The sequence below is a fragment of the Populus alba genome, chromosome 1, assembly GCF_005239225.2.
Source record: "Populus alba chromosome 1, ASM523922v2, whole genome shotgun sequence".
In the NCBI taxonomy this organism is placed as follows: domain Eukaryota; kingdom Viridiplantae; phylum Streptophyta; class Magnoliopsida; order Malpighiales; family Salicaceae; genus Populus; species Populus alba.
This window is the reverse complement of record NC_133284.1, coordinates 29,723,927-29,747,884: the sequence shown is the minus strand read 5'-3', so window position 1 is coordinate 29,747,884 and position 23,958 is coordinate 29,723,927. Positions and strand designations below refer to the sequence as shown.

The following is a 23,958-nucleotide window of genomic DNA, read 5'->3' as shown; positions in this document are numbered from 1 at the left end:
TTTTAATTTACTAAAGTACTCAGATTTTGATAAATTTTGTGTAGTAACTTTGAAAAAGTTTGCCGCTATGTAAAAGCCGAGATTGAATGTCAAGAGGCTGTCTCTTTTTTTTAGAAAAAAAAAAAAAAAAAACCAAATCATCCAAAAATTAAAACTGCTTTCCTCTTAACAATGTCGTGGTCATTGTAACAAAGAACTCAATTGTTTCAAGAAACACTTACAAGAATCCTGCCAAGCTCACAGCAAATTCTAAAGATAAAAGGCTTAGAAATCCGGTGACCTAACAGACACTTGACCTGGCTAGTTCATGCACACGCGAGCCAGTATCAGCTAAAATCTGCAATGAGCAAGGAAGTACACAATTGTTTCAAGAAACTGAATACTGTACATGGAAGAATTGTTCGACACATTTGGCATTCATGTTGCCTTTCAAACCCAAGTAAATGATGGCTATTTTAAGAGATTTCTGGTTCAAACTGGTCCTGCTTTTAGCTTTTTCAAGATTTATGCCAGGAGTTCATTTTCATCTTGGTTCGGTATTATGTATACTGAGAGGAGGAAGACATACAGGCTGGTTAGCCAGCCGGCCACCACCCTTCTATGCATATAAGAAGAGAACGTGTAAAGCTTTTTGAGAGACGACCATTAGAATACCTTCCAACAATACCATCAAGTATACCAATTTTAAGGGACCACATGCCACTCTTGTATTATTCCCATATCGTGCTCTCAGCTTTCTTTCTTTTTCTGTGGCTCTCTCTCCCAATGAAGAGGAAAAACCAGGGGCCTCTACTCTTATTCAACCTCCAGCTTTCAAATGACAGTCAAGCTTTCCTATCTCTCCACAATCCTTTTCGTGGCTATCACCCCCTCATTGCTCCATGTTGCTGTGGTCAAAAGTCTTGGCACTGCCTCCACCATTGCCATCACGTATAGTACTCCTACTGCCTGTGGTATCGTCGCCGGGGAACCAACCCAACGAGTTCAGTGCTACCAAAATGGTCAGGCCATTTCCTTGCAACCGAATATTTCTTTTGAAGCTATTTCTGGAGGCCTGAACTTCTTGTGTGGCCTCAGGTCTGGAGGCCTGGCAGTTCTATGTTGGGAGACTGCCGCTATATCTCATTTTTCAAGCTTGCAACCAAAGCGCATATACTACAGCAACACTGTCAGATTGACTGATCTAACAGTTGGAGATGTCCAGGTTTGTGCTAGAGAGGTCAACTCTGGCATGGTTAAGTGCTGGAGAGGAGTTGGGAGAGGTAAGTCTTCTTTTCCATCACCTGGGGTGGCTTTAAAATTTAGTACAATCACATCTGGTAGTGGTTTTACCTGTGGGATTTTGATGAATAATAGTAGAGTTCACTGTTGGGGTAATAGTGATGTGGGAACTGAGATTGAGAGACAGTTTGGCAATTTGACTATGTTAAACTTGGTTGCTGGAGAGTCTCATGCTTGTGGATTGGCTAGGAGTGGAGTTTTGGTCTGTAAAGGGAGCAATGGTTCAGGACAATTGGATGCTCCTTTTAATTCAGCTTTTGAATTTTCAGCACTTGCACTAGGAGCAAATTTTACTTGTTCTATTGAGCAAAGAAATGGACTGGTAAAATGCTGGGGAGAAGCTAATAAATTTCAACTGGATAGTTACATATCAGAGAATGATTCACTAGATTTGATTGTTGCTGGTTTGAATTTCATATGTGGGCTTACAACAAGGAATTTATCGATGATTTGTTGGGGAATGGGATGGTCTAATGGTCTTAGTCATGGAGATGATCTTCCATTAGGAACAATAATTCCAGGTTCCTGTGTTCAGTCTTCATGCAGCACTTGTGGTATGTATCCGAATTCTGAGACTTTATGCGGTGGCTCTGGGAGTATCTGCAAATCATGCCAGATTGAACGGCCACTTGCATTGCCATTGCCACCGATAACACGACCTCCATCCGAAGAACCGCAACCAGTCCTTCAAGTGAAGTCAAGAAACAAGATTTCTTTGCCTTTTCTGATCGTCGGTTCTGTTGGTGCTTTAGCAGGGATTGGCACTATTGTTTATTTCTTAAGCATATTTTTACATAAAAGATATAGCAATACTGTGCAACCGTCAACTACTGATGTAAATTTGAATATTGGTGCTTCAGTGAACAGGGATTCTACTGCCCCACCTTTAAGATTATTTTCCATCAGGAGTTATGGCTCACGAAGGTTAGGACAGCAGAGAAACGGGTCCTCTTCCAGGCGTACAGAAAAGACAGAGAGCTTTTCCCTATCAGAGCTTCTTGCTGCTACCAACAATTTCTCATCGGAAAACAAGATTGGTTCCGGGAGCTTTGGCACTGTTTACAAAGGCAAACTTCCTGATGGTCGTGAAGTGGCCATTAAAAGAGGAGAAACTGGTATGAAGACGAGGAAACTCCAGGAGAAAGAAATTGCATTTGATTCCGAACTAGCACTTTTATCCCGGCTTCACCATAAGCATCTACTGGAGCTTATAGGTTTCTGTGAAGAAAATGATGAAAGGCTTTTGGTCTACGAGTACATGAGCAACAGGTCTCTCCATGATCATTTGCATAGCAAGGAAAATACTGAAAAGAGTAGCAGCATTTTGAATTCCTGGAAAATGAGGATCAAGATTGCATTAGACGCGGCTAGAGGAATTGAGTATCTGCACAACTATGCAGTGCCACCTATTATTCATAGAGACATCAAGTCCTCCAACATTCTGCTCGATGCAAATTGGACAGCTAAAGTATCTGATTTTGGATTATCACTAATGGAGCCAGAATCTGATCAAGAATTCATGTCAACCAGGGCAGCTGGGACAGTAGGATATATTGATCCTGAGTATTATGTATTGAATGTGTTAACAGCAAAAAGTGATGTTTATGGTTTAGGAGTGGTATTATTAGAACTTCTGACGGGAAAGAGGGCTGTGTTCAAGAACGATGAAGACGGTGTGGTCCCAATGGGACTTGTAGAGTACGCAACGCCATTGATAGCGAAAGGGATGCTGCAGAATGTGCTGGATAAAAGGGTGGGGCTACCGGAGATGCAAGAGACTGAAGCAGTGGAGCTTATGGCCTATACTGCAATGCATTCTGTAAATTTGGAGGGAAAGCAGAGGCCTAATATTATTGACATAGTTGCTAATTTGGAAAGAGCAGTGGCTCTCTGTGAAGAGGTCTGCACTAGTTGCTGTACGGCCGCATTCTCCATTCCTTCAGATTGAATTGAAGCATCCATGCCAAAAGAAAATCCAAGCATTTTTTGTCGAGTTCCTTTCAAACTTTGGTATTCCACTTCCCTATCTGGTTGACATAATACCCTCCAAAGTTTTATTCTTTCTCCAAGTGCACACAGAACTACTAAAGTAAGTCATCACTAACATGGAAGGCACTTTCCTGGTAGTTTTTTTGTTCCTTTTCTTCTGGCTTGAATCTTGAGGTTTCTTCTGCTATCACCTCACTTGGTTTTTCTCGTTACACTTTAAAGCAATCAGGACTTTAATTAGTCAACATTCAACAAAAGTTAGTTGGTCTGGGAGACATGGGGGGGCTTCAGTGGAGATTCCAAGCAAAATGATTCCACCAAGCTAGTGGGATCTGAATCACATGGGAGCAAGTAGTGGCTGATTTTCAATTGATCAACCTCTGCTGTGACCTCTATTATTACAACTGGTCAAGATCTCCCCTTGGTCTTCACGCATTTTTATGGAGGATTCCTAAAAGATGGAAGAGATACGTGGGGTCAATCACAGCCAAAGAAATTTCTGCCGAAAAAAGAGTCTGGCAAGAACTGAAATCATTTAGCAAGAAATGCAAGTTTTGGGTGTCTGCCAGGCTACCAGCTTGTTAATTTATAGTCGATAAAATTACTGAATGCATTCTAAGGGACCAGAAATAGAATCCCAGTCCTCTTTAGGATAAGCAAGGTAAAAACTTGAGAGAGGAGAGGCTTACCCCTGTTGTGTGGTTTAGGATGTAATCAACAATGGGCATCAAGTGCTGAAGTTTATAAAAATGGCGTCCTTTTCCCTGTGTCCATATCTTATAAAATTATTTATATTAATTCAATCAACAGTTGGGTTTTTAATGTAGGATGGGCTGTTTAATCATATATATCTTGGGTTTATTAAGGGCAACGCTGGAGTGGTATCTTAAGGACATCTCATCTATGTATTTTAAGCATCAGAATATATATATATATATATATATATATATATATATATATATATATATATATATATATATATATATATATATATATCATAAAACAAATTATATAAAGATTTCATAGCATTTCAACGTCCTTCAAAATACTATATTCTTCACACTAATAAAATCAAATAACACTTCAAAAATTCTAAAGCAAAACAAATAATTCATAATATTTATAATATTATCAAAATCCGAATTGAATTAAAACAATATAATAATAGAATATCTAAAATATAGAATAAAAAACTAAAAGGAAAGCATCGCTAAACAAGCAATACATATCACTAAAACTAAAAAAGCATAAACACTCAACAAAGTCTACTTACTAACAAGAATTAAAAATATGAAATAATATTAAGAAAATAGTAATAACATTTAACATACATTTTAGATATTAATAGTTTGCAAATTGATATATCTTGATGTAAATATAAATGTTAAGCATATTAATATAAAGTAATGAAATACATGTCAAATACCATATAACACCTAAAGGTGACCAGATGACACCCTAAAGTGATCACTATGGGAGGATTAATCGTCATATGTTGATGCCTCTCTTATCAGTTAAGTATACAAAATACTATGTGAACATGGATGAACTACGCTCCGTTTGTATAAAGTTATTGACAAGTCTTATATCAAGACATATTACGTGTTCATATAATTATCAAAGCAAATGAATATTATATCAACTAGAATTTAATTTAACAAAATACAAGTGTAAATTCAAAAATGGATAAGTACTCGGATAATAAAGCAACATATATAAATATTCAAGAATTAATTAATTGTACTCATCGTATAATCAATATACATGCATATTAAAAACTATCTCATTCACCTAAAAAATAGAAGCAAAAGATAAATGAAAGCAAATCAGAGACTATCAACGATTGTTAGAAGGAACATCAGCATAACCTATAACGAATATGAAAAATACTAAAAAACAACTGAAGTAAAGTATCATAAAAGATTAAAAACTCTAAGTTTAGAGACCAAAATTTAAATATAAAGCAAACTATTTCACTCGATCAATCCCGACCATAACCTTAATTGATTGAACTTAACAGACCCGATAAAACTCTATTACTAAGTCAACCAATCGACTACTATCACAGGCCAACTAGTTGGCTTGTGTAGACCAACCGGCAACACAAACCAATCGGTCAGTTGGTTTAGAACAATAAATCAACTAGCAGCAACTTGTCAGTTGGTTGGCTGGTTCAACCAACTGGTTGATCGGTTGATCGAGATTCTAAAATTTTTATTTGTCAGTTTTAGAATCTGCAAATTTTACAACAACACAATCTATTTTTTATTAACTCATAATTCCAAACATCGAATCATTTCATTTAAGGCCAACTAATACTCTAAAACATCAATTAAATCTCTTAAATCATTCTATCATCAAATCAAAATAAAAACCCTAAACTCTTTTGTAATCCTTCCACAATCAATGTTTTAATTGAAAATAACAATAGAGGGAGATACTTACTTGTTTCTTCAACATTTCTTGAATCAAAACTTAAGTTTAAAACCAAGGAGAAAGTTATGGTACGGAAGAGAAAGAGGAGAAGAGGAAAAACAATTTCTTTGGTAACCTTCTCTTTAAATACCTAGGTTAGTTTGAGTTGGGTTTGAGTTTAAGTTTCGGCTTCAGTTTGATGGGCCAAGAATACGAGTTTCACAGGATCCTTTTCCCTGTGTCCATATCATATGATATATCACAGGCTGATCGATTTTTGAAAGCAATATGAAAGTCTAAATGATCTGGTGAAAGTGGGATTTCAGCATTATTCCTTGCTTTCAGAGTAAAGCATGTGGTTTGGTTTGCTTCAGGATAAATATTTAAATAGAAGTCAACAAAATATAAAATTCTTTAGATTGATTCAATCAACAGTTGGGTTTTTAATGTAGGATGAGCCGTTTAATCACATATATCTGTGGATTGAATTTAGCATAAACAAGTAATAATCTATTATGATTTGTTGATAAATCGTGTCATGAATCTGCGTTAGGTGCTCAGTAGTCAGAAGGTGTGTCTCCAACAGAGATTTTAAGCTAATTATGTAGTTTCCGTGACCAATCCAAATGTGCTTCCAATTTTCTTTGAATCTTTAGAAAATTCAGAATGCGAATATCAGAATATTATCTGTATGAACTCAGCACAGATATCTTCAATTTCCTTTAAGAATATGGCAGCTTTAATTTCTCAAAACTATGCATCAGGTGACTGATAGCTGTGGTGTGAATTGTTCAGACTCATTTATGCGCAACAGAATCATGTAGTAGGAAATTCTTTTTGCTTTTGGTTTTGTTTACCCTATTAACAATATCTGTAATCCGACACGGTTACAACAGAATATGTACACCAGCTTAGGCTTATGAGCTCAAGATTTTGATCTTCAGACTGTTTATATAAATCTATACTGCAGTTTACCAATCTCCTCCAACCCAAAAACATGCCGACATTCATGATTTTGCTTTCACATAAAATCAGATGTGTTTTCTTAATATCAGATTTTGCAATGTTTTCCAGTAAAAACTTCGCAATACATAATAGGAGTAGAATCTGCAATAAAATGATAGGTAAACAATACATGTCAACAGCATTGTAAAATCTGATTGGTGTACTGGTGCATCCTGTATATGTGATCAATTAAGTTCAAATTGCACGAGAAGTTTTGTGTTCTTGTACTTATCTCCTCTACGATCATGTAATGGGATTGCTCGAATCCCGGTTCTCAGCTCTGATATAGGTAAACATGTTTGGCCTCCGAAGTCATGCTGTCCAGAAGTGTCGTACTCGAGGACTGTAATTCTAAGCACGGCCAATTCAGGAACAGTAAGTTTGAACTCAAATTTCTCATTCCACACTGGTAGCCAGTCATCTTCAATTGCTTTTGTTTTATGCATAGCTTTATCCGCAGGGACTCCCGCAATTCCAACCTGCAAATCAATTAATCAGTCCCCACAAAACATTTTAGTCCATGTTCAGATTCATGAAGGTAGACTCATTTCGGAGAGAAATATAGAGCAGAATCAGGGCAAGGAGCAGTGTGACTGTTGTGCAAATTAAGATTAGTAGAAAACACTTGAAAGTTGAAAGAACTTATTTGGCGTCTCCAAGGTTAGCGCAAGTTTACTATGCTGTCAGTAAAACAGCCAGAAAACTTGCGACTTAAAATTCCTGCAAACACACGTTTTGATTATTTTTTCTTCACAATAAAGAATGTATTTTTACTTGCTTGTTGATTAAATCTGCAATAAACAGAGAGCCATAAGTCGCCTTACTTTTACAAAGAAGTCTGGTGGAGAATACATATCAAAATGCGTGCGCCGAAAATCCAAATCCCAACCTTCCCCCATGTAAATTGTCACCTGTAAAGAAAAAGGTAAAATCCAGATTGTTCAATATCAAAGAGATGAAAAGTGGAAATTTAGAACATTTACAGCTCCCACCTATGTCCGCCTACCTTCAGAATTTTCTTAACCGGTAATCGCACACTAGGATCGAAAACCTCGTTACTCAATAAAAAATCAGGTTTTTTTACATAACCACAGCCTCCATTGGCTTTAAACATCCCTTGCATAACCCACAGGTGCTTCCCATAGCCCTGTCAGGGAAACAAGAGAAGTAGTCAGGAAATCCACAATACAGTGAAAGAAAATTACTGGAGAAAAAAAAGAAGAGCAGAAGGCATATGTAATTGTTTCTCTGAGGTATAAGTCTACAGCCATGTTGCATCAGAATATATGAACATGAACAATCTTTAGATAACTGTCAAGCACTAATTTAGTACTCATTCAGACTTCTGAAGGAGACTTACCTGCATATTAAATGCAACCATTTGAGCTCCATGCGCCCACCCAACAAAAGGATTGTAATTGGAAGAAGTAATGCGTGTACCTTTGGGGTACACTCTCAACAAATTACGCTGTGTGAACCTAGATGAAGAAATCATTGGACTTGATAATTAGACCTGATAGTTATGATGGGGAAGTAAAGACATCGGAGGTTGTTACAAGCACCAAAACTAATTTAGACAGGCGTGTCCTGTCTCATGAATGAGAGGAAGATCCGAGGTGTTAAGACATTCTGGACTACAATGTTGTCCCTGACTTGACAACATAGCTTCGTGTATAAAGGAAGCATAAAACCCTTGTTGATGAACCAAAATGGTCGCCAAAGCCAATGATTTTCTTCTTGGGGCCCCGTATGAGCATTTGCAGACCATAACGCATTTAAAAGACTTGCTTTTATAAATTTATTTTGAATATGATATTATTTACCTGACAATGTCAGCTCCATGTCTTCTCGTAGCATTTTCAAGTTCTTGTTCACTCAGGCTTAGACGTCTTACTTTTTTCTCATCTATGCTCAGCCAGTTTTGTAATGCACCTTTCGGCTTCCCTGCGTTAATGGAAATTAAATGCCTGTATTCAGAAACTGTCATCTCCTCATCTTCTTCTTGAAGACTTTCTCCCTCGTCTACCTCATCCTGCTCAGTGAAATACATGAATACGTAAATTAAAAAAAGGTTAATTCTTGAAGCATTGAAAATTAGACCAGAATGAGTAAATTCCGGATTCACCTCATCACAAGTTTCGGTATCACTTTTGGAAGCTGTCTCACCATTCCATTGTTCTTTCTTTGATGATATTTTTGACTCTTTTGGTGGTTTAGTTGAAATCATAACCTTTTTCTTCAATGACTCTGGTGATGGAAATTCCCGTAATTGATCTGTCTCGGGACGGTACAGCATGTCTTCAAATGTTTTAGTGACCATCTACAGATAAACAGATTTTGGTCACACAAGAGTACAATCAAAACCATGTTCATCATAAAAATCCAGGACATAAGTTCACTCTCACCTCTGCAACCTGTTCCTGAAGATTTGCAGGTAGGTGGTCTTCAAAGGTTATCACAACTGGATATTCAGATGCCTGAAAAGCATTGTCCTTGATGGCATTCAAGCAATTGAGGAGGTCCACTGGATTAGTGAGTGTCCTACAGACCGAAAAAACAAAAAGAAATTCGGTTGTTTGAGGAATTATTTATGTTGTCAGGCTATGAAACTCTTGGAGCAGAAATAGACTATAGGAATATAGGATCTTAACCAACATTCAACGAAAGTTAGGGGACCAAAATCTGCGTCTACTTTGTTGCTTAGTAAAAACCAACACCAGCATCTCTATTTTTAATGAAAAAAAAATACTCGGTGGAGTAGGATATCTGTGAAGAGAAAATGAAGCAAGAATGATCCAATGCCCAAGGTTTTAGGTTGCAAAAGCAACAATAAAGAATATGATTCAATCTGGAGTTGTTTCTGATATAAAGCCCATATTGTTTTATTTTAAAATGGATGAAATGTTACTGATTTCATCATGAGAAACCAAAGCCCAGCACAAAAATGTAAACCCCCAGCTAGTGGATAAAATACAGAAAGAAGGAAAGCAGTTTACGATTCACATGCACAATTTATGATTCCAAAAATGAATAGTGTTTAATTCACATGCACAACACAAGCTAGACTACAAGAAATATCTAATATTTCTCCATTTACAATTTCAATGAACATCATAAATTAGGCGAGCATAAGCAACATTACAGCACAACGTCAGAATTTGAAATAATTGAAAATAAACCCCTTACCCTCCATGGCGAACCTCCACCTCGTCTTTCTTGGAACCTGGCCACAAATCTAGTTCAATTACCCTTACACCTCTCCTCAAAGCCTTTATAATAGGTTCAACACTGCTATCGCTGCTTAGTTGATTTCCAGTCAAGTAGGAGTTATGGCCGGTGTACAGGAAATAATGAGCCAGTGGTTGAGTCATGTCATGATGCACCTGGATTCAAATACATTTCTCAAGCTATTACAGTCAAGACTTTTCATTTGATTATCAGGATTAAATGATTTTGAGATATCACAGATGGTCATGTAGAAGATGTTTAGTATGATTCTGAAGCTGAAAAGGAAAAAAGGCTGGTGAACAAATATAAGATTTAGTTGACTGTCAGAAAAAAGAAAACAAGATTACCACCCTAGATGGAGAGAGAGGTCCGTTAAGGTCTCCAAGAAGATATCGGAAGAAGGCTTCAAGATGGAGGCCCCTTCTTGAGAAGATGTTGAGATGCTTCAGACTATTGAAGATAGCCTGAGCATCATCTCTGGTGGCATTGTACTCTCCTTGAAACTCAACCAAGAAACCGCGTAGATTATCAAGAGACATGGTTCCATTCTGCGAGTATTGGTCAAAAAGGATCTTGACGTCTTCAGGAGGCTCAAGCACCCTGAGCTTGAATATTCTCCTGAAACAGAAGCAGACTTTGAAAGACTGCCTAGACATTTGTTACAGAGAAAGAGATGAAATCCTTGAGTTGCTGTTGTTGTTTATGAGTGAATGTATATTTTCTGATTAAAAAGCTAATTTGGAGAAAGAGGAGAATGTCTTCACATGGCAGCAGCACATTCTCAAGAGTAGCGTCTCAGCTAAGTGAGAATCTGTCTCCGGGTAGTGTTTGTATTTTTGTTTCCGGTAAAAACTTGCGGTGTGAAGCACATTGTCGTAGCTTTTCTAAGACCAGCGAGAATTTTCTTGAAATAAAGGAAAGAGATTGCTTGTCATCGGTTTGAGCTGTAAAGCAAGAAATAATCGACAAAAGAAAGGAGTCGTGGGGCAGAGAATTGGATACCTACCACCCATTCTTCTTTCGTGGAAGTCTACATATTTGGGATGAGAATTTTGTCCACTTGCACGCGCAAACTGCTTGGCACTCAAGTTGTGAATGTCACTCTTCAGCAATTTTGATGCCTCGTTTATACATCCCCTCCCCCTACTTTTAGCATTCTAATCCACGGGAGACATTTACCCCTTAGATTTTTAATGATTTAGTTAATCTAATCAAATTTGATTTAAATTCAATAGGGTCAACATGAAACTTTTTTAAGAACAAAACAACATTGTCTTAACAAAAATAATTGATCAAAATTAACTTGACTTGGTAACTTATGGGATGACCTAATGATCCATGCCCTTTTCCCGGTCAATTCCTTAACCAAATATGAGAGCCATGCATGTTTTTCTTTTTTCTTTCTTTGTCATGTCTTTGTATTTTACTTTGGTTATTAGCTTTTCAGTCTTTTCAATATACTCTTGATAATTATCCAAAAATCATAAAGATAAACAATCTCATGATTTTTGTCACTCAAAACATTATTTGGAGTCTAAAAGGTTACATTTCATAAGAATCCTTGTATTCTTATATTTCTCTCCTCTACGATCATACAAATGGAACATCTCGAATCCCAGTTCTCAAATATGATGTTTTAATATTTTGAAATGAAAAAAGAGATTTTAGTAGGAAAAGGAAACAATCATCTTGGAGGAGTAAATATTAGGTATAAATGAATGAGGATGTATTCAGGTAATTGCACAAAGAGTTAATAAATATAAATAGAAAAAAGATAAAAAGAAAAGAAAAGAAAAGAAGGGATAAAAAATCTAGAGAGAAAACTGGGAGAGGAAAAGAAGCAGAAGAAAGGAGAGGGAAAGATAAAGGAAGAGAAGGAAATTAGAAGAGATAAGCCTTTAAGGTGAGCATTACACTTTGGTTAAGTATAATTGTTGTAATTAGCTTTGATTTTAAAATTGGTATGGTTTTTATGGTTTTGAAGCTTATGTTCTGAGTGTAGTTAATAAATTGATTAAATTGTGATAAGTCAATTAAATTGTTATGGTTTTATGAGGTTTAGGTTAGAAAAGTTAAGATCTACCATTTTAGAGGAGACTAGTGAATCGAGAATCTGGAATTTCAATCAAACGGTCAACTAGTTTATCAATTTTGGTGATTGGTTGTCCTGTATAGATATTTGAATTTTTAATATGAAATGGATCATGCTTCTTGGTAAATTATATTTTATTCATTATCTCTTACTTATGATAAAGCATGAACACTTATTGAAATTGATTTCTTGATATAAGATACTATGTACATTTGAATTGATAGTTTCTTATTGGATTAATCATATGAGTTAAGCATTTAAAAAATGATTCTATTTTGTTTTATTATGACATTGAGGTATATTAGTCAAAATACTCATGCTAACAAGATAGTATTAGTTTTTGTGCACATCGTAGTTCTAAACCTTAGCTGGTTGGGAAAGTCATCATCATGTGGTGACTGATCATTCTACAGTTTGGAACAGCATGCTCATTGTATTTTGATTTTCTAACAAGTTTTACCTTATGATATTTCTCGTCATGGCTTGCTTATGAAACTCTCATGTAAAAACTCTCATGAGCAGAACACTTGTGCATATCACACACACTAACGGACTTGTATATACCCTTTGTTGACGAGATTAATAAAGGTTGGGAGTGTTTTCCTATAATAACTTGTGTGTTTGGTTCTATGCATCGTCACTTGTGTATTCCGATTGCCTATGTAATGAGAGAGAGTGTGGGAAATCCTTTGGTAAAGGAAACACTTAGTTGCTAGGCAAACATGAGTGAATCGATGAGAGAAAGGTTGAGTCTAGCGAGACTAGATCGCAATGCAAGGTCTATTTTCAGGGGAAAAAATTGACCTCGTGATATAAAAATTGACCACTCGATGAAAAACCAGGTTTTTTCACAAAGCCACAGCCACCGTTGGCTCTAAACATTCCCTGCATAATCCAAATGTGCTTGTCATTGCCCTGACAAGGATATAAAGAGGAAAGGGTCAAGGAAACCCACAAGGCCTCAACACAGAAAATTGACATTCTGCCCCAACAAGCAATTGAAATGGAGCTCAAACAGTTCGAAATTCTCTTCCTGCTTAAGTCAGTTGGTCAAGCATGAAAATGGAATGTTATCAGAAAAAACCATGCAACATAACTGGAGCTGCTAAGAAATTCGAACACCTAATTTAGCTTAAAGACAGTTTGATGATAGTGTTGTTGGATCTGCAGTCGCATACACTTCTGGTTTTTTTTTTTTTTTATCAGTGTTGTGGCTAGATAATCATTGTTCTCTTCTTGGAAGAAGCTACCTGGACTTGAATTATAGTGATACGACTTTTCCTTCCACGTATACTACACTACAGAAAAACTTGTTTTAAAGCAAGCTGGGCGATATTATTATGCAGCTTGAACTCTACCCTGTTACATAGAGGAGCTAGATCTTAAAGCAAAATGACCATATATTTCTAAGCGTTCTTGAAATTTACTCAGAAATCTCCAAATTGTCGCCAGTGATCAGTCAAAGCACTAGCGATTTCGATATGGGACTCGATTTACCTCAACAATGATAGGTTTGTTTTTTTTTTATCTTTTTTTTTGTCATGGACTTGTATTCCTATTCTCTTTTGATGAAGAAAATGCTTTGAGCCAACACAAGAACAGGAAAGTCATAAACTACTTTTCTTGCATGCTTAAGCACATCACAAGATCCTGAAATTGGATTGAGACCTGCTTTGTTAGATGCACATTTGTACTGTTGAAAACAACAGTTTTGCAACTTAAAATAACTTTGGAAATAAAGTTCTGTCGAGTAAAGTAGTTCATCGGAGGTGTCTTGTTCGGTCTTATGTCCTATAGAGAGCGATCGGTGACATAAATGGAGAATAAAAGTATCAGTACTCATTCTGTCAGCATAAGAAGGAGACAAACCTGCATTTTAAATGCAGCCATTTGAGCTCCTTGCATCCATCCAACAAAAGGATCGTAATTAGATGAAGTCATCCAGGTACTTTTAGGGTATACCCTCAACAAATTATGCCGGGTAAACCTAGAGGAGAAATCATTAGACTTGATTTTGAGATCTGATAATCAAGATGTATCGGAGGTTATACTCGGTACCAAAACAAAATTAGACAAGCATGTCCTGCCTCATGAAGAAGCAGAAAATCCGAGGTGTTGGAGACATTCTAGACTTCATGTTGTCCCTGACTTGACAACACAAGACTTCGTTTGAGAAATTTATGATCCTACTTTCTAATATCCTCATCAGTGAAGGGAATACTGAGTTATTAAGTTATAATTTAGGTTGTCACTCAGCTTTTAGAACTGATTTGCTACTACGTTTTTTTTTTTGTTTTTTCATTTTAGATTACAATCATATTATTCTAACTTAAGTTATCTGTAATATCAAGAGCGAGACTGCTTTTATAATGGCTTTGTATTTTCTCCTGGACAAATTTACTTCCCTCACCTCGCCAGAATGAATTTGAGATTTTCTAATACTCAATAAGTCAAAAGATAAATACTAATATTTCTCACTATAGTTTCGAACCCAACCCGACATGACAGATTGACTTGAGATCCAAGACTTTGACTACATTTAAAGCGTGTTTGGCAGTGTGGTAGTGGTTGCTTTTTAAATAGCTTTTCGTGTCAAAATACATGTCAATGATTTTTTTTATTTTTTAAATATCATTTTTAACATCAGCACATCAAAACGATCTAAAAAGTACAAACCACACTCAATTTTAATAAAAAAAAAAATTAAATTTGATGAAACACTATTTAAAACGCAATAACAAACGGTGTCTTAAGCAAGAAGGAAATCGAGGTTGCAGTTGGCTTGTGAAGACTTAGACATACCGCTGCAACCCAGCTTCTTTTTTTTCAATAAACAAACAAATCAATTTTCAAAAACCTATATGGTAAGATAAAAGATAAGCACGTGGGAGAGGAGGTAATGGGAGGTTTTTTTCTTGCTAAGTCTAATCCTATACACGTTTGTATAAACATTAGAAAAAAAATTTATTTTTTTAATATAACATTAAAAATCAGTAGTGTATATATTCTATATTCATTAAAAAAATTATGTTTTTTATAATGTAAGATAAAAAAAAAATTGTTTTAGTACTTCATTTAAAATAAAAATATAGTATCTTTTTAATGTAAAATAAAAAAAATTAAAATAATCTTTTAAGTGTTATTATTTATAACTTATATAACCTACTACATCTACGTGAATAGTTCTTAGTTTTTAGATATTAAAATTTTAATATTTTTTTTTAATTTTTCTAAATTAATACAAAACTAGAATAACTATGATTCTCACATTATTTCATAAGGTATTAACCGAGCACAGCCTCTAGCTGCCAAACTTGCAATCACTTGTTTTATTCCCATCGATATATTTTAAGAGCTTTCTACGCCAGTAACTACTTGAAGTTACAGCTCAAGCACTTGGTGCAATCAAATGCAGATAATTTTGAAGCCTGAGAAACTATCCCTGGTTTCCTTTTAAGCCCCCCGTCGACTAGGCTCATACATGCGGTCTATTCCTTTATTCAAATATAATTATTGTTATTTTTTAAATAATTTTTTGTATTAAAATATATATTAATAATATTTTTTTAATTTTTAAAAATTATTTTTAATATCAAAATATTAAAATAATTTAAAATCACTAAAAACATATTAATTTAAAATTAATAAAAAAAATTTAATTTTTTTAAAAATACTTTAAAAAAAAAAAAAAAAAAAAAAACAACCCCAGCAAAAAGCTCATGCAAGCAAGCAAAGAACTTGGATCGTGTCGAAATTCAGAATGTCTTGCAGAAATCATCATGCCTTCTGCGTAGCATAAAACATTCTACCAAGCGCTTAGACTGTATGCGCAGAGAGTAGCTACTGTTGTCTTATGTGAATGTGCATAAAAATTGCCAGAAAACTAAATTCCAAGGAAAAAACGGGAAACAGTTTTTTTTTTTTTCCCAGTATGCGTGTAAAAGACCTTAGAATTACTTGCCGAGGAAAACCACCTCTTGTGATAAACAAGTACATAAATCTTAGTCGTTAAAAGGAAGAAAATACAGATCATGATTAGTTCACAACAGTTTTGAAGAACACATACATGGCAATAGCATGAATGCAAAACCGTGGATGAAAGAACTCAACTGAAATATATACATGGAATGAAAACTTGATGAGGTCAATCTTGGAGAAACTCAAAGCGCATGAGAAGCCTCGATGAATTTAATTTCTCTCCCTTGCGATCAAAAAGGGGTACTGCACGGATTCCGGATCTCAGTTCAGAGACAGGCAAACATGTCTGTCCAGCAAAATCATCCTTCTCAGACATGTCATACTCATGAACTTCAATTCGTAGTAAAGCTAGTTCAGGAACAGTCAACAGAAATATGAATTCCTCATCCCAAACAGGTGTCCAGTTGTCCTCTTTTATTTTTGTTTTCTTCATGATAGCATCGCCTGGCACTCCTGCAATGCCGACCTGAAACACAATTTAGCTGTAAATTCATGCATTGATGGGGAAATGAACTTCATTGCTCCGGTAAAATCCGCTTTACAGAACAAAAGCATGTCCAACTTACCCTGGTATAGAAATCTGGTGGGGAATACGAGTCAAAATGAGTCTGTTTGAAATCCAAGTGCCATCCATCACCCATGTATACTTTCACCTGTCAAATCACATTGCACGCTTTTAGAGCCTCCAGGAAAGAAAGAGTAGAGGAAGGTGGTAGGTGCACTCACCTTTAAACTTTTCTTTACTGGGAATTTCGTTTTAGGATTAAAAACTTCACCATGCGGACCCTCTTTCATCAAGAAATCCGGTTTCTTCACAAAACCACATCCCCCGTTTGACCTAAACATCCCATTCATCAGCCAAAGATATCTACCATAACCCTGAATGTGGGAGAGACAATATTGAGCCTCGGAACTAGAAAGTCATGAAAAACCATAGCTCATAGTTCTTGAAATTCAATTATAGTAGGAAAATAAGAAAAGAACACTGTCAAAGTTAAATAAAAAGTCGCATCTAAGGACACACTACAAATTCTAAACCACTTGTCCCTTTTCTTTTTCCATTTTCAGCCTCTTCTTCTATTAGACTAGGTTGCAACTAGCTTAATATTAACTAACTGAATAACAAAAGAACGACAATTGCATCCTATTCATAGTGTCATTAACAAGTACAAATTTGGTACTTCTGCCCAAGCAACTTAATTATTTTTTCTGTTTGCTTTAGTTGATGCATTGGCTCAACTCTTACAGCCAAAAAGAGCATTTTAACTTTTAATCAAACTTGAGAAAGGAAACAATGCCAACGAACTTAAATGATCAAGATAATTAATGGGTCTTCCCCCTCTCACAATGGAATGCTTGATAACTCAATGTCAATGACCTTAGTACAGTAAAAAATCTGAAGTATTGCTATTGAAATGCAATTAAAGACTTCAGGTTCATGCTGAAAGTCACAAAACCATAATCCAGCTGAATCATTTATAACCATTTCAAGAGAGGGATCTAGAGGAGTACGGTGGCAATGAGTGAAGATTAACATGATCTACATATCACTAAATAATGTTTCAGCTTCTCAACCAGGAGAAAGAACACTGAATCATACCTGCATATTGAAGGCAACCATTTGAGCTCCATGTGTCCAACCAATTAGTGGCTTGTAGTTGGAAGAATTAAAACGAGTACCTTTAGGATACACCCGTAAGACATTTTTCTGGGTAAACCTGTGCAGAGAGATTGCAAGCCCCAGGCTTAGTTGGTGGTATAGTAAACCAATTAGAATAATAGGAAAACACAAGCAAGCTCAGAATATATATTCCTACATCAAATGTCTTGCACCAGAAGCTGGATATCAACAATTACCTAATAACATCGGTTCCATGATTTTCACTAGCCTTTTCAAGAGCTTGCTCACTCAAACTAAGGCGTCTAACTTTATTGGGATCTACCTTCAGTGCCTCTTTTAATCCACCCTTGGGTTTCCCAGCATGAATGGCAATTAGACGCTTGTATGCTGATACCCCTGGCTGTTGTGACTCACCGTCACTATCTTCACTTGTATCAGTATCGCTCTGCAAGTAAACAAGGCAACATGAACAGAAATTATCACCTCGGAAACTAGCTATTCATTTAACATGTAGTTGGGAGTGGAAAGCAGAAAGTTTCATTCCTCAACATACCACATCACCATCTTCTTGGTCAGATACAAGATCCAATGGCTCCTTCCCCCATGTATCGTCATCAGAGTCCTTATCCTTTCGAGACTTATTCCCCTTGTCCTTGCCACCTTCAGCTTTAAGATACTCCTTGGGAGGTTTTGTTGAAATAATTATCCGATACTTCAACTCTTCTGGAGAAGGAAACTCCTCTAAACATTCACATTCAGGACAGTACAGCATGCCTCCAAATGTTTCGGTGATCATCTAAACACACAATTCTTTTGTAGTCAATACATTTACAGTTCCAAGGGAAAAAAATGTAGGCTCAAATCAATCCACCGCAACAGGAAAAGGAAATACCACCTGAGCTACTTTGACTTGAAGATCTGGGGTGAGGTGATCTTCAAGAGTTATTATGACTGGATATGGGGAGGATGAGAAGGCATATTCTTTTATGGATTTTAAACATCTAATGAGTTCCACCGGAGCAGTCAGAGTCCTGCATTTAAGTGCACACGCATCTATGAATCAGCAAAAGTCCAAGAAAGAGAAGGATAGCTGGAGTCATCAAAGTTTCCATCAACCATTATTGGAAGAAAAAAAAAAGACCAATAATGGAAGAATATTGATCTTAAAAGGGCTTTAAACATCTACAAATTTGAGGAATCTCCAAGATCAGAGAATCAACTATAACCACCCATATTGTTCACTAATCATAAGATATCTAGAGAACATCTAATGGAATGATCAATATCACGATAACATCAGTCTAATATCTTTGTTAAAAGCATAACTTGGAGCTGAATTCAACCAAGCATAGTATTGTAAGGTGCAGTTAAGGACATATCCAATCAGAAGAAAAACTGTGTTCACCCATAATTTTGTTTTGCCTCTTTTTTTTTGCCCCTGTTCTTTTTTTTAACCAATATGATGCCTCACGTAATTTATTGCCAACTCCAGAATTTAGCAATTTAAGAATCCATCTAAAATGCATTAGGCACTGAACCTAAGTGCTAAATCTAAAAAACTCAGCAAAAGAAAGATCGAATTAACACACCTTCCATGTAGAACATCAACATTATCTTTAGTGGAATTTGGCCATATGTCAAGCTCTATCACTCTTACACCTCTCTTTAATGCCTTTATGATTGGGACATCACTGCAATCACTACTGAGTTGGTTTCCTGTTAGGTAGGAATTGTGGCCAGTATATATGAAATAATGGGACAATGGTTTTGTCATATCCTGATGAACCTGAAAGGAGAGCACAGATGAGTATCAAAACACCAATGACTCTTTCAAATAGTATGAAAGCTTTGCAGAATTGACTCTTTCAAATAGTTTCTTAATCATTGAAGCCACTTTATACATTTAAAAATAAAATTTACTTTGATAAGCAATGCAATGCCTGACTTGAATCTAAAAAGACTATGGTTTTACACTGATGGTGAGATTTGCTTCTGGGCATTGCTGGAATTACTCCTTTCTTCCAAAATTTGATAAGACAAACAAACAAATTGGGGAAAAAAGAAAGACAGAAAAGAAAACCCAATTACCTGATCTCCTATAGGGGGGTTGAGATCAGCAGAGAACAAATAATGGTGAAAATCATCAAGAGTGAGGGTACGCCTAGTAAACTTCGCAATATGATGCATCTTTTGCAAAACCTGGTCCACTATCTTCTCGGCGTCAGCAGTGGACACGCCACCATCTCCCTGAACTTCCACCAAGAACCGCCGCAGCTGCTCCGCCGACATGTGGGTGCCGCCATCGGTGTACTTGAAGAAAGCTTCGTTGACATCGTGAGGCGGGCCAGCCTTTGTGACTTTGAACTTCCTAGTGAAACACATACACATTCTATAACTCCCAGCCATGATCTCGGATCACCAAAAAGGATTTGCGTTGAGTTGAGTTGTGTTTTGTTGTTTAGATTCAAGAAATATGATCAAGGACAAGACAGAACTTATGTCTCTGTAGATTTGGGAGTTCAAGAACTCTCAAACTATGCGACTTCTTGGTGTCTTTCTTTTATATTATTTTTGGACAAGTTACTTTGAGCTTGATTTATGGACAGATTAGGACGTCTTCTCTCCCTCTCCATTAATCTCTCGGCTTCTGCTCAACGCTTTACCTTCCCGCCTTTTTTTTAGTATTTTTATTAAATACTTTTCTTATATTTAAAAAGACTTTTAAGATTATAATATACAACAGCATAAGTGGTATAAATTTATACCTCAACTAATCCCATAATTTCTAAAATTAACAACTATAGTATTATTTTTTTAATATAAATATTCAAATATATATATATATATATATATATATTTTTTTGATGGATCTCATAAGCTATACCATTAACAATTATAAAGAACTCCAGTTAAATCAAAAGTACTAAAAATCATAACAATTGAAAAGGAATCCCAAAGCTGAAAACATTTGTTAGGTGAAGTGGTGCCTTTCTTTTTTGGTCTCGAGAAAATAATCAAAGAAGGACGGGTGAGAAGTCAAGAAATAGTGTACATCGAGATAAGAGCTGATGAATCCAAGGACTATATATATATAAAAGAAGAGAGAAGAAAATCTTTCACACCTTTAGCAAAGAAAAGCTTGCATATTATATACGGATCAGGATTGAGTGGCCTTAAATCTAAAATTATATATATCTAGTTTAAACTCTAGCTTGATAAAGACCTTTCATTTATAAAAAAAAATGTCCTCTAGCTTGATAGGTCACCTTAGAGATTGGCTAAGTTAGATTACAAAAAAACTAAATAAAAATTGACCCTTTTAAATCTAACTAATATAGTTTAAACTTAATTTGATTTTATTTGACAAATAAATTATAATAATATTATCTTAATTAACTTGAATCAACAACACGTATTGATATGTGAAACCATAACTCACTTTTTAGTCTGGTGATGGACTTGGCTCGTTTTATAATGTGTTTGTCTTTTGGGTTTAAAAAGCGCTTTTGAAGATTCTTGAATTTTATTTTTTTGCTTCAAGTTAATTATTTTTTTATGATTTTGAATCGTTTTGATGTGCTGATGTCAAAAATAAATTTAAAAAAACAAAAAAATATTTTATTATATTTCTAAGTAAAAACCATTTTTAAAAACAATCAATATCACAATTCCAAAACCACCTAATAAATATGGTAGAGAGCTAGACTAGAACCCACGTCACGCCGCAAGGCGATTGTGTTTTGAAAGAAGTAAGAAGAACTTGATATTTGGATCATTAACTTGACTATATCCATCAAGAATGGTTAATTAATAATCTATTTTAAATCAAAGGCAACAACAAAAAACGAATAGTAAAACAACACTTGTCAATAATAAATAAATAATGAGATATCAATATCATATCTGTAAAGAAAAGAAAGAAAAAAATTATTTAAAACTCGTCATCACTTGACTGTAGACATTACTTACAATCAAAAAAGCTTGTTGGGTTGGTTTAAACTCAATTGCAAAAGGATGTAAGACAACATTGAAAGAAGTTGCATGGTTTGCTAAAGTAATGCCCTATAAAAACAAACTGTACAAAACATAATAAAATGAATATCTATCTATATTTAATCAATCAATTTTATTTAATTAAATAAAAAAATATTTTAAGAAAATATATCTAAAAAGGGACAAAATATAAAAGACCCCATACCCCAATCCCCCAAAAAATAAACAAATGATGTAAAAAGCATATAAAAAACCAAAGAGCTTAATCTCCAATAAAATAAAAATTAAATGAAAAAATCTAAAAATAATAATTTAAAAGAACAATAAATAGAAAAGGCAATCCCCAACGAACATCTTTAAGCTAAGTTAATTTTCTAAATTGGAATCCATGAAATTTTAAAATGAGATTAACCAAAAAACAAAAATCAAAATCAATTTAATATTGAATGATGTAATTAAGTGTTTAAAAAAAAACTAAAAAATTTAGCAAAGCAAAAAAAAATCAAAAGAATAAGAATAAAATATGATAAGAAAAAAAATGATCGATTGTGAAATCACCAAAAACATTACACTATAAAAACTATCTTAGATGACATAGATAACAATTAAAATAACATGGACTAAATAAAACAAATTAAAAAAAAATAAATGATGATGAAATTAAAAAATATTTCAATTTTTATAAGTTATTTTAAATAAAAGAAATCTTAACCAAAAAATAAAGGACTAAATAAAAAATTAAAGAGAAGTAAAAATAAATCAAATAATGATGAAATTGAAGTGAATTTCAATTTTCATAAGTTATTTGAAATAAAAAAAAGTATCAACCAAAAGATCATGGACAAAATAAAAAACAAAGAGAAGTTAAGGAGCTGATTTTAAAAATTACAGGGTATGGTGAAAGAAAGAAATGTCTATTGAAGTCAAATCAAGACTCCATTTCCTACATGCACCACCTTAACATGGAGAAGATACTGAGATGAATTTAATAACATTTGTAATTGCTAGAATCAATCGCATGTAATGTCCAAAGACCACAAATCAGTTGATGCGCAAATGCATGCTTAACATGTGCCAATGTCTTTTTAAATCCCTTTAATTTATTTAAGGATAAAAGCAACTCTTACTTTACCAATAACAATAAAAAAATCCAATAGCACAATAATAAAAATACAATCAAATTTAAAATATAAAAAACTAATTCAAAGGACAATAAAATATTTTTAGGATGCAAATATAAAGGATAAGATGCGAACACCTTATCCTCAAGGGCAAAGGTTTTTTTTAATTATTTATAAGACTAGGTCGATAATTTTATTATGCATCCTATAAATAATAAAAAAACAAATCTATCCTTAAATGACACCAAATAATATATTAACTTTAAGAATATTTATGATATTTTATAGTGTAATTTTAAAGGCAAATATCTATCTTACCTCAGGTTCAATTTAAAATATCAAAATACCTCCATTGAATAGACAATCGTCCTCTTATCCTCAAAGCAAAAGGTTTTTATCTTTTTTTTAAGGGGTAAAAAAGGGAATTCCCCATCTTTTTAGTTTTATTTATAATAACACGCGGAGCGTGAGCATAACATCCTTCGATTATCTCAAATAAATACACTATCCCTTTGGTATTCTTACGGTGGAAAACACGTGGCGGTCCTGCCTCCGTCAAATTCCTAAAACTGTCCCATTTAGTATTTTAAAGTAGTAGTATTGTGATTTCTGTAAGGATTTTAACATGTGCCATAAAACATTAATTTCCGTGATATTAATTGTTTCCACGCTTCTTCTGTTTTAGTTTATTTTATTTTATTTAAATAGCTCCATGGTGGAGGGCACTTTCTTCTAGTGGCAGGAGGGTCAAATGCACGTTACCATTGAAAATTTATATATTTAGTTATTTACCACGATTTTCTAGCCATTCAAATGTCAAAAAAAAATTTATTTTTAAAAATATGTTTTAAAAAAATTTATTTATTTATTTATTTTAAATTAATTATTTTTAAGTTTTTTTAAATTAATTTAATATGCTGATATTAAAAATAATTTTTTTTAATATAAAAAAAAACACTTTTTAAAACTTTTGATTCTTCCACTTGCTGACACATTAGAATCTGACATGTGAGGTTTAGCAGTTCAAACTAATGGATTGCCTCAATTCACCTACTCATGATCACACCTAATTCTCCTAAATAAACAATAATAATAATTATTGTGAATAAACCTTACCTAGCAGAGATGGTAGTATTTTACATTATATTAGCAGTTACCTTCTAAAATATATACTTTTAAATATATTAAAATTAAATTAAAATTTGACAAGCAAGTTGCCAGCAGAGTTGTCAAAC

General features: G+C 34.5%; 3 protein-coding genes across 7 annotated transcripts; 1 reads left to right on the top strand and 2 right to left on the bottom strand.

Annotated features, from left to right (window-relative positions):
* Positions 1–359: 359 nt before the first annotated feature.
* On the top strand, positions 360–4,096 carry LOC118032980 (putative serine/threonine-protein kinase-like protein CCR3). Its single transcript, XM_035037792.2, has one exon. The coding sequence runs from the start codon at positions 818–820 to the stop codon at positions 3,227–3,229; it is 2,412 nt and encodes an 803-aa protein (XP_034893683.1). The 5' UTR covers positions 360–817; the 3' UTR covers positions 3,230–4,096.
* A 2,602-nt stretch (positions 4,097–6,698) lies between these two features.
* LOC118032981 (phosphoinositide phospholipase C 2) lies at positions 6,699–10,835 on the bottom strand. Of its 4 annotated transcripts, none has more exons than XM_035037795.2 (9): positions 10,269–10,828; positions 9,877–10,073; positions 9,096–9,231; positions 8,816–9,010; positions 8,514–8,722; positions 8,051–8,168; positions 7,697–7,837; positions 7,515–7,601; positions 6,699–7,169 (listed from the first exon to the last, which is right to left on the bottom strand). In XM_035037795.2, exons 1-9 carry the CDS (start codon positions 10,572–10,574, stop codon positions 6,876–6,878), a joined length of 1,683 nt encoding a protein of 560 aa, XP_034893686.1. In that variant the 5' UTR covers positions 10,575–10,828; the 3' UTR covers positions 6,699–6,875. The 4 variants fall into 4 exon arrangements, with proteins under 4 accessions (XP_034893686.1, XP_034893685.1, XP_073266296.1 ...); XM_035037794.2 differs by having other exon boundaries at positions 10,266–10,826; XM_035037796.2 differs by lacking the exon at positions 6,699–7,169 and adding an exon at positions 7,178–7,410 and having other exon boundaries at positions 10,266–10,829.
* Positions 10,836–15,967: 5,132 nt separating this feature from the next.
* On the bottom strand, positions 15,968–20,283 carry LOC118032982 (phosphoinositide phospholipase C 4). Of its 2 annotated transcripts, none has more exons than XM_035037797.2 (9): positions 19,698–20,280; positions 19,199–19,395; positions 18,505–18,640; positions 18,163–18,405; positions 17,846–18,054; positions 17,589–17,706; positions 16,715–16,867; positions 16,555–16,641; positions 15,968–16,454 (listed from the first exon to the last, which is right to left on the bottom strand). In XM_035037797.2, the coding sequence occupies exons 1-9, from the start codon at positions 20,013–20,015 to the stop codon at positions 16,155–16,157; spliced, it is 1,761 nt and encodes a 586-aa protein (XP_034893688.1). In that variant the 5' UTR covers positions 20,016–20,280; the 3' UTR covers positions 15,968–16,154. The 2 variants fall into 2 exon arrangements, with proteins under 2 accessions (XP_034893688.1, XP_073264831.1); XM_073408730.1 differs by having other exon boundaries at positions 16,273–16,441; positions 19,698–20,283.
* Positions 20,284–23,958: the final 3,675 nt, after the last annotated feature.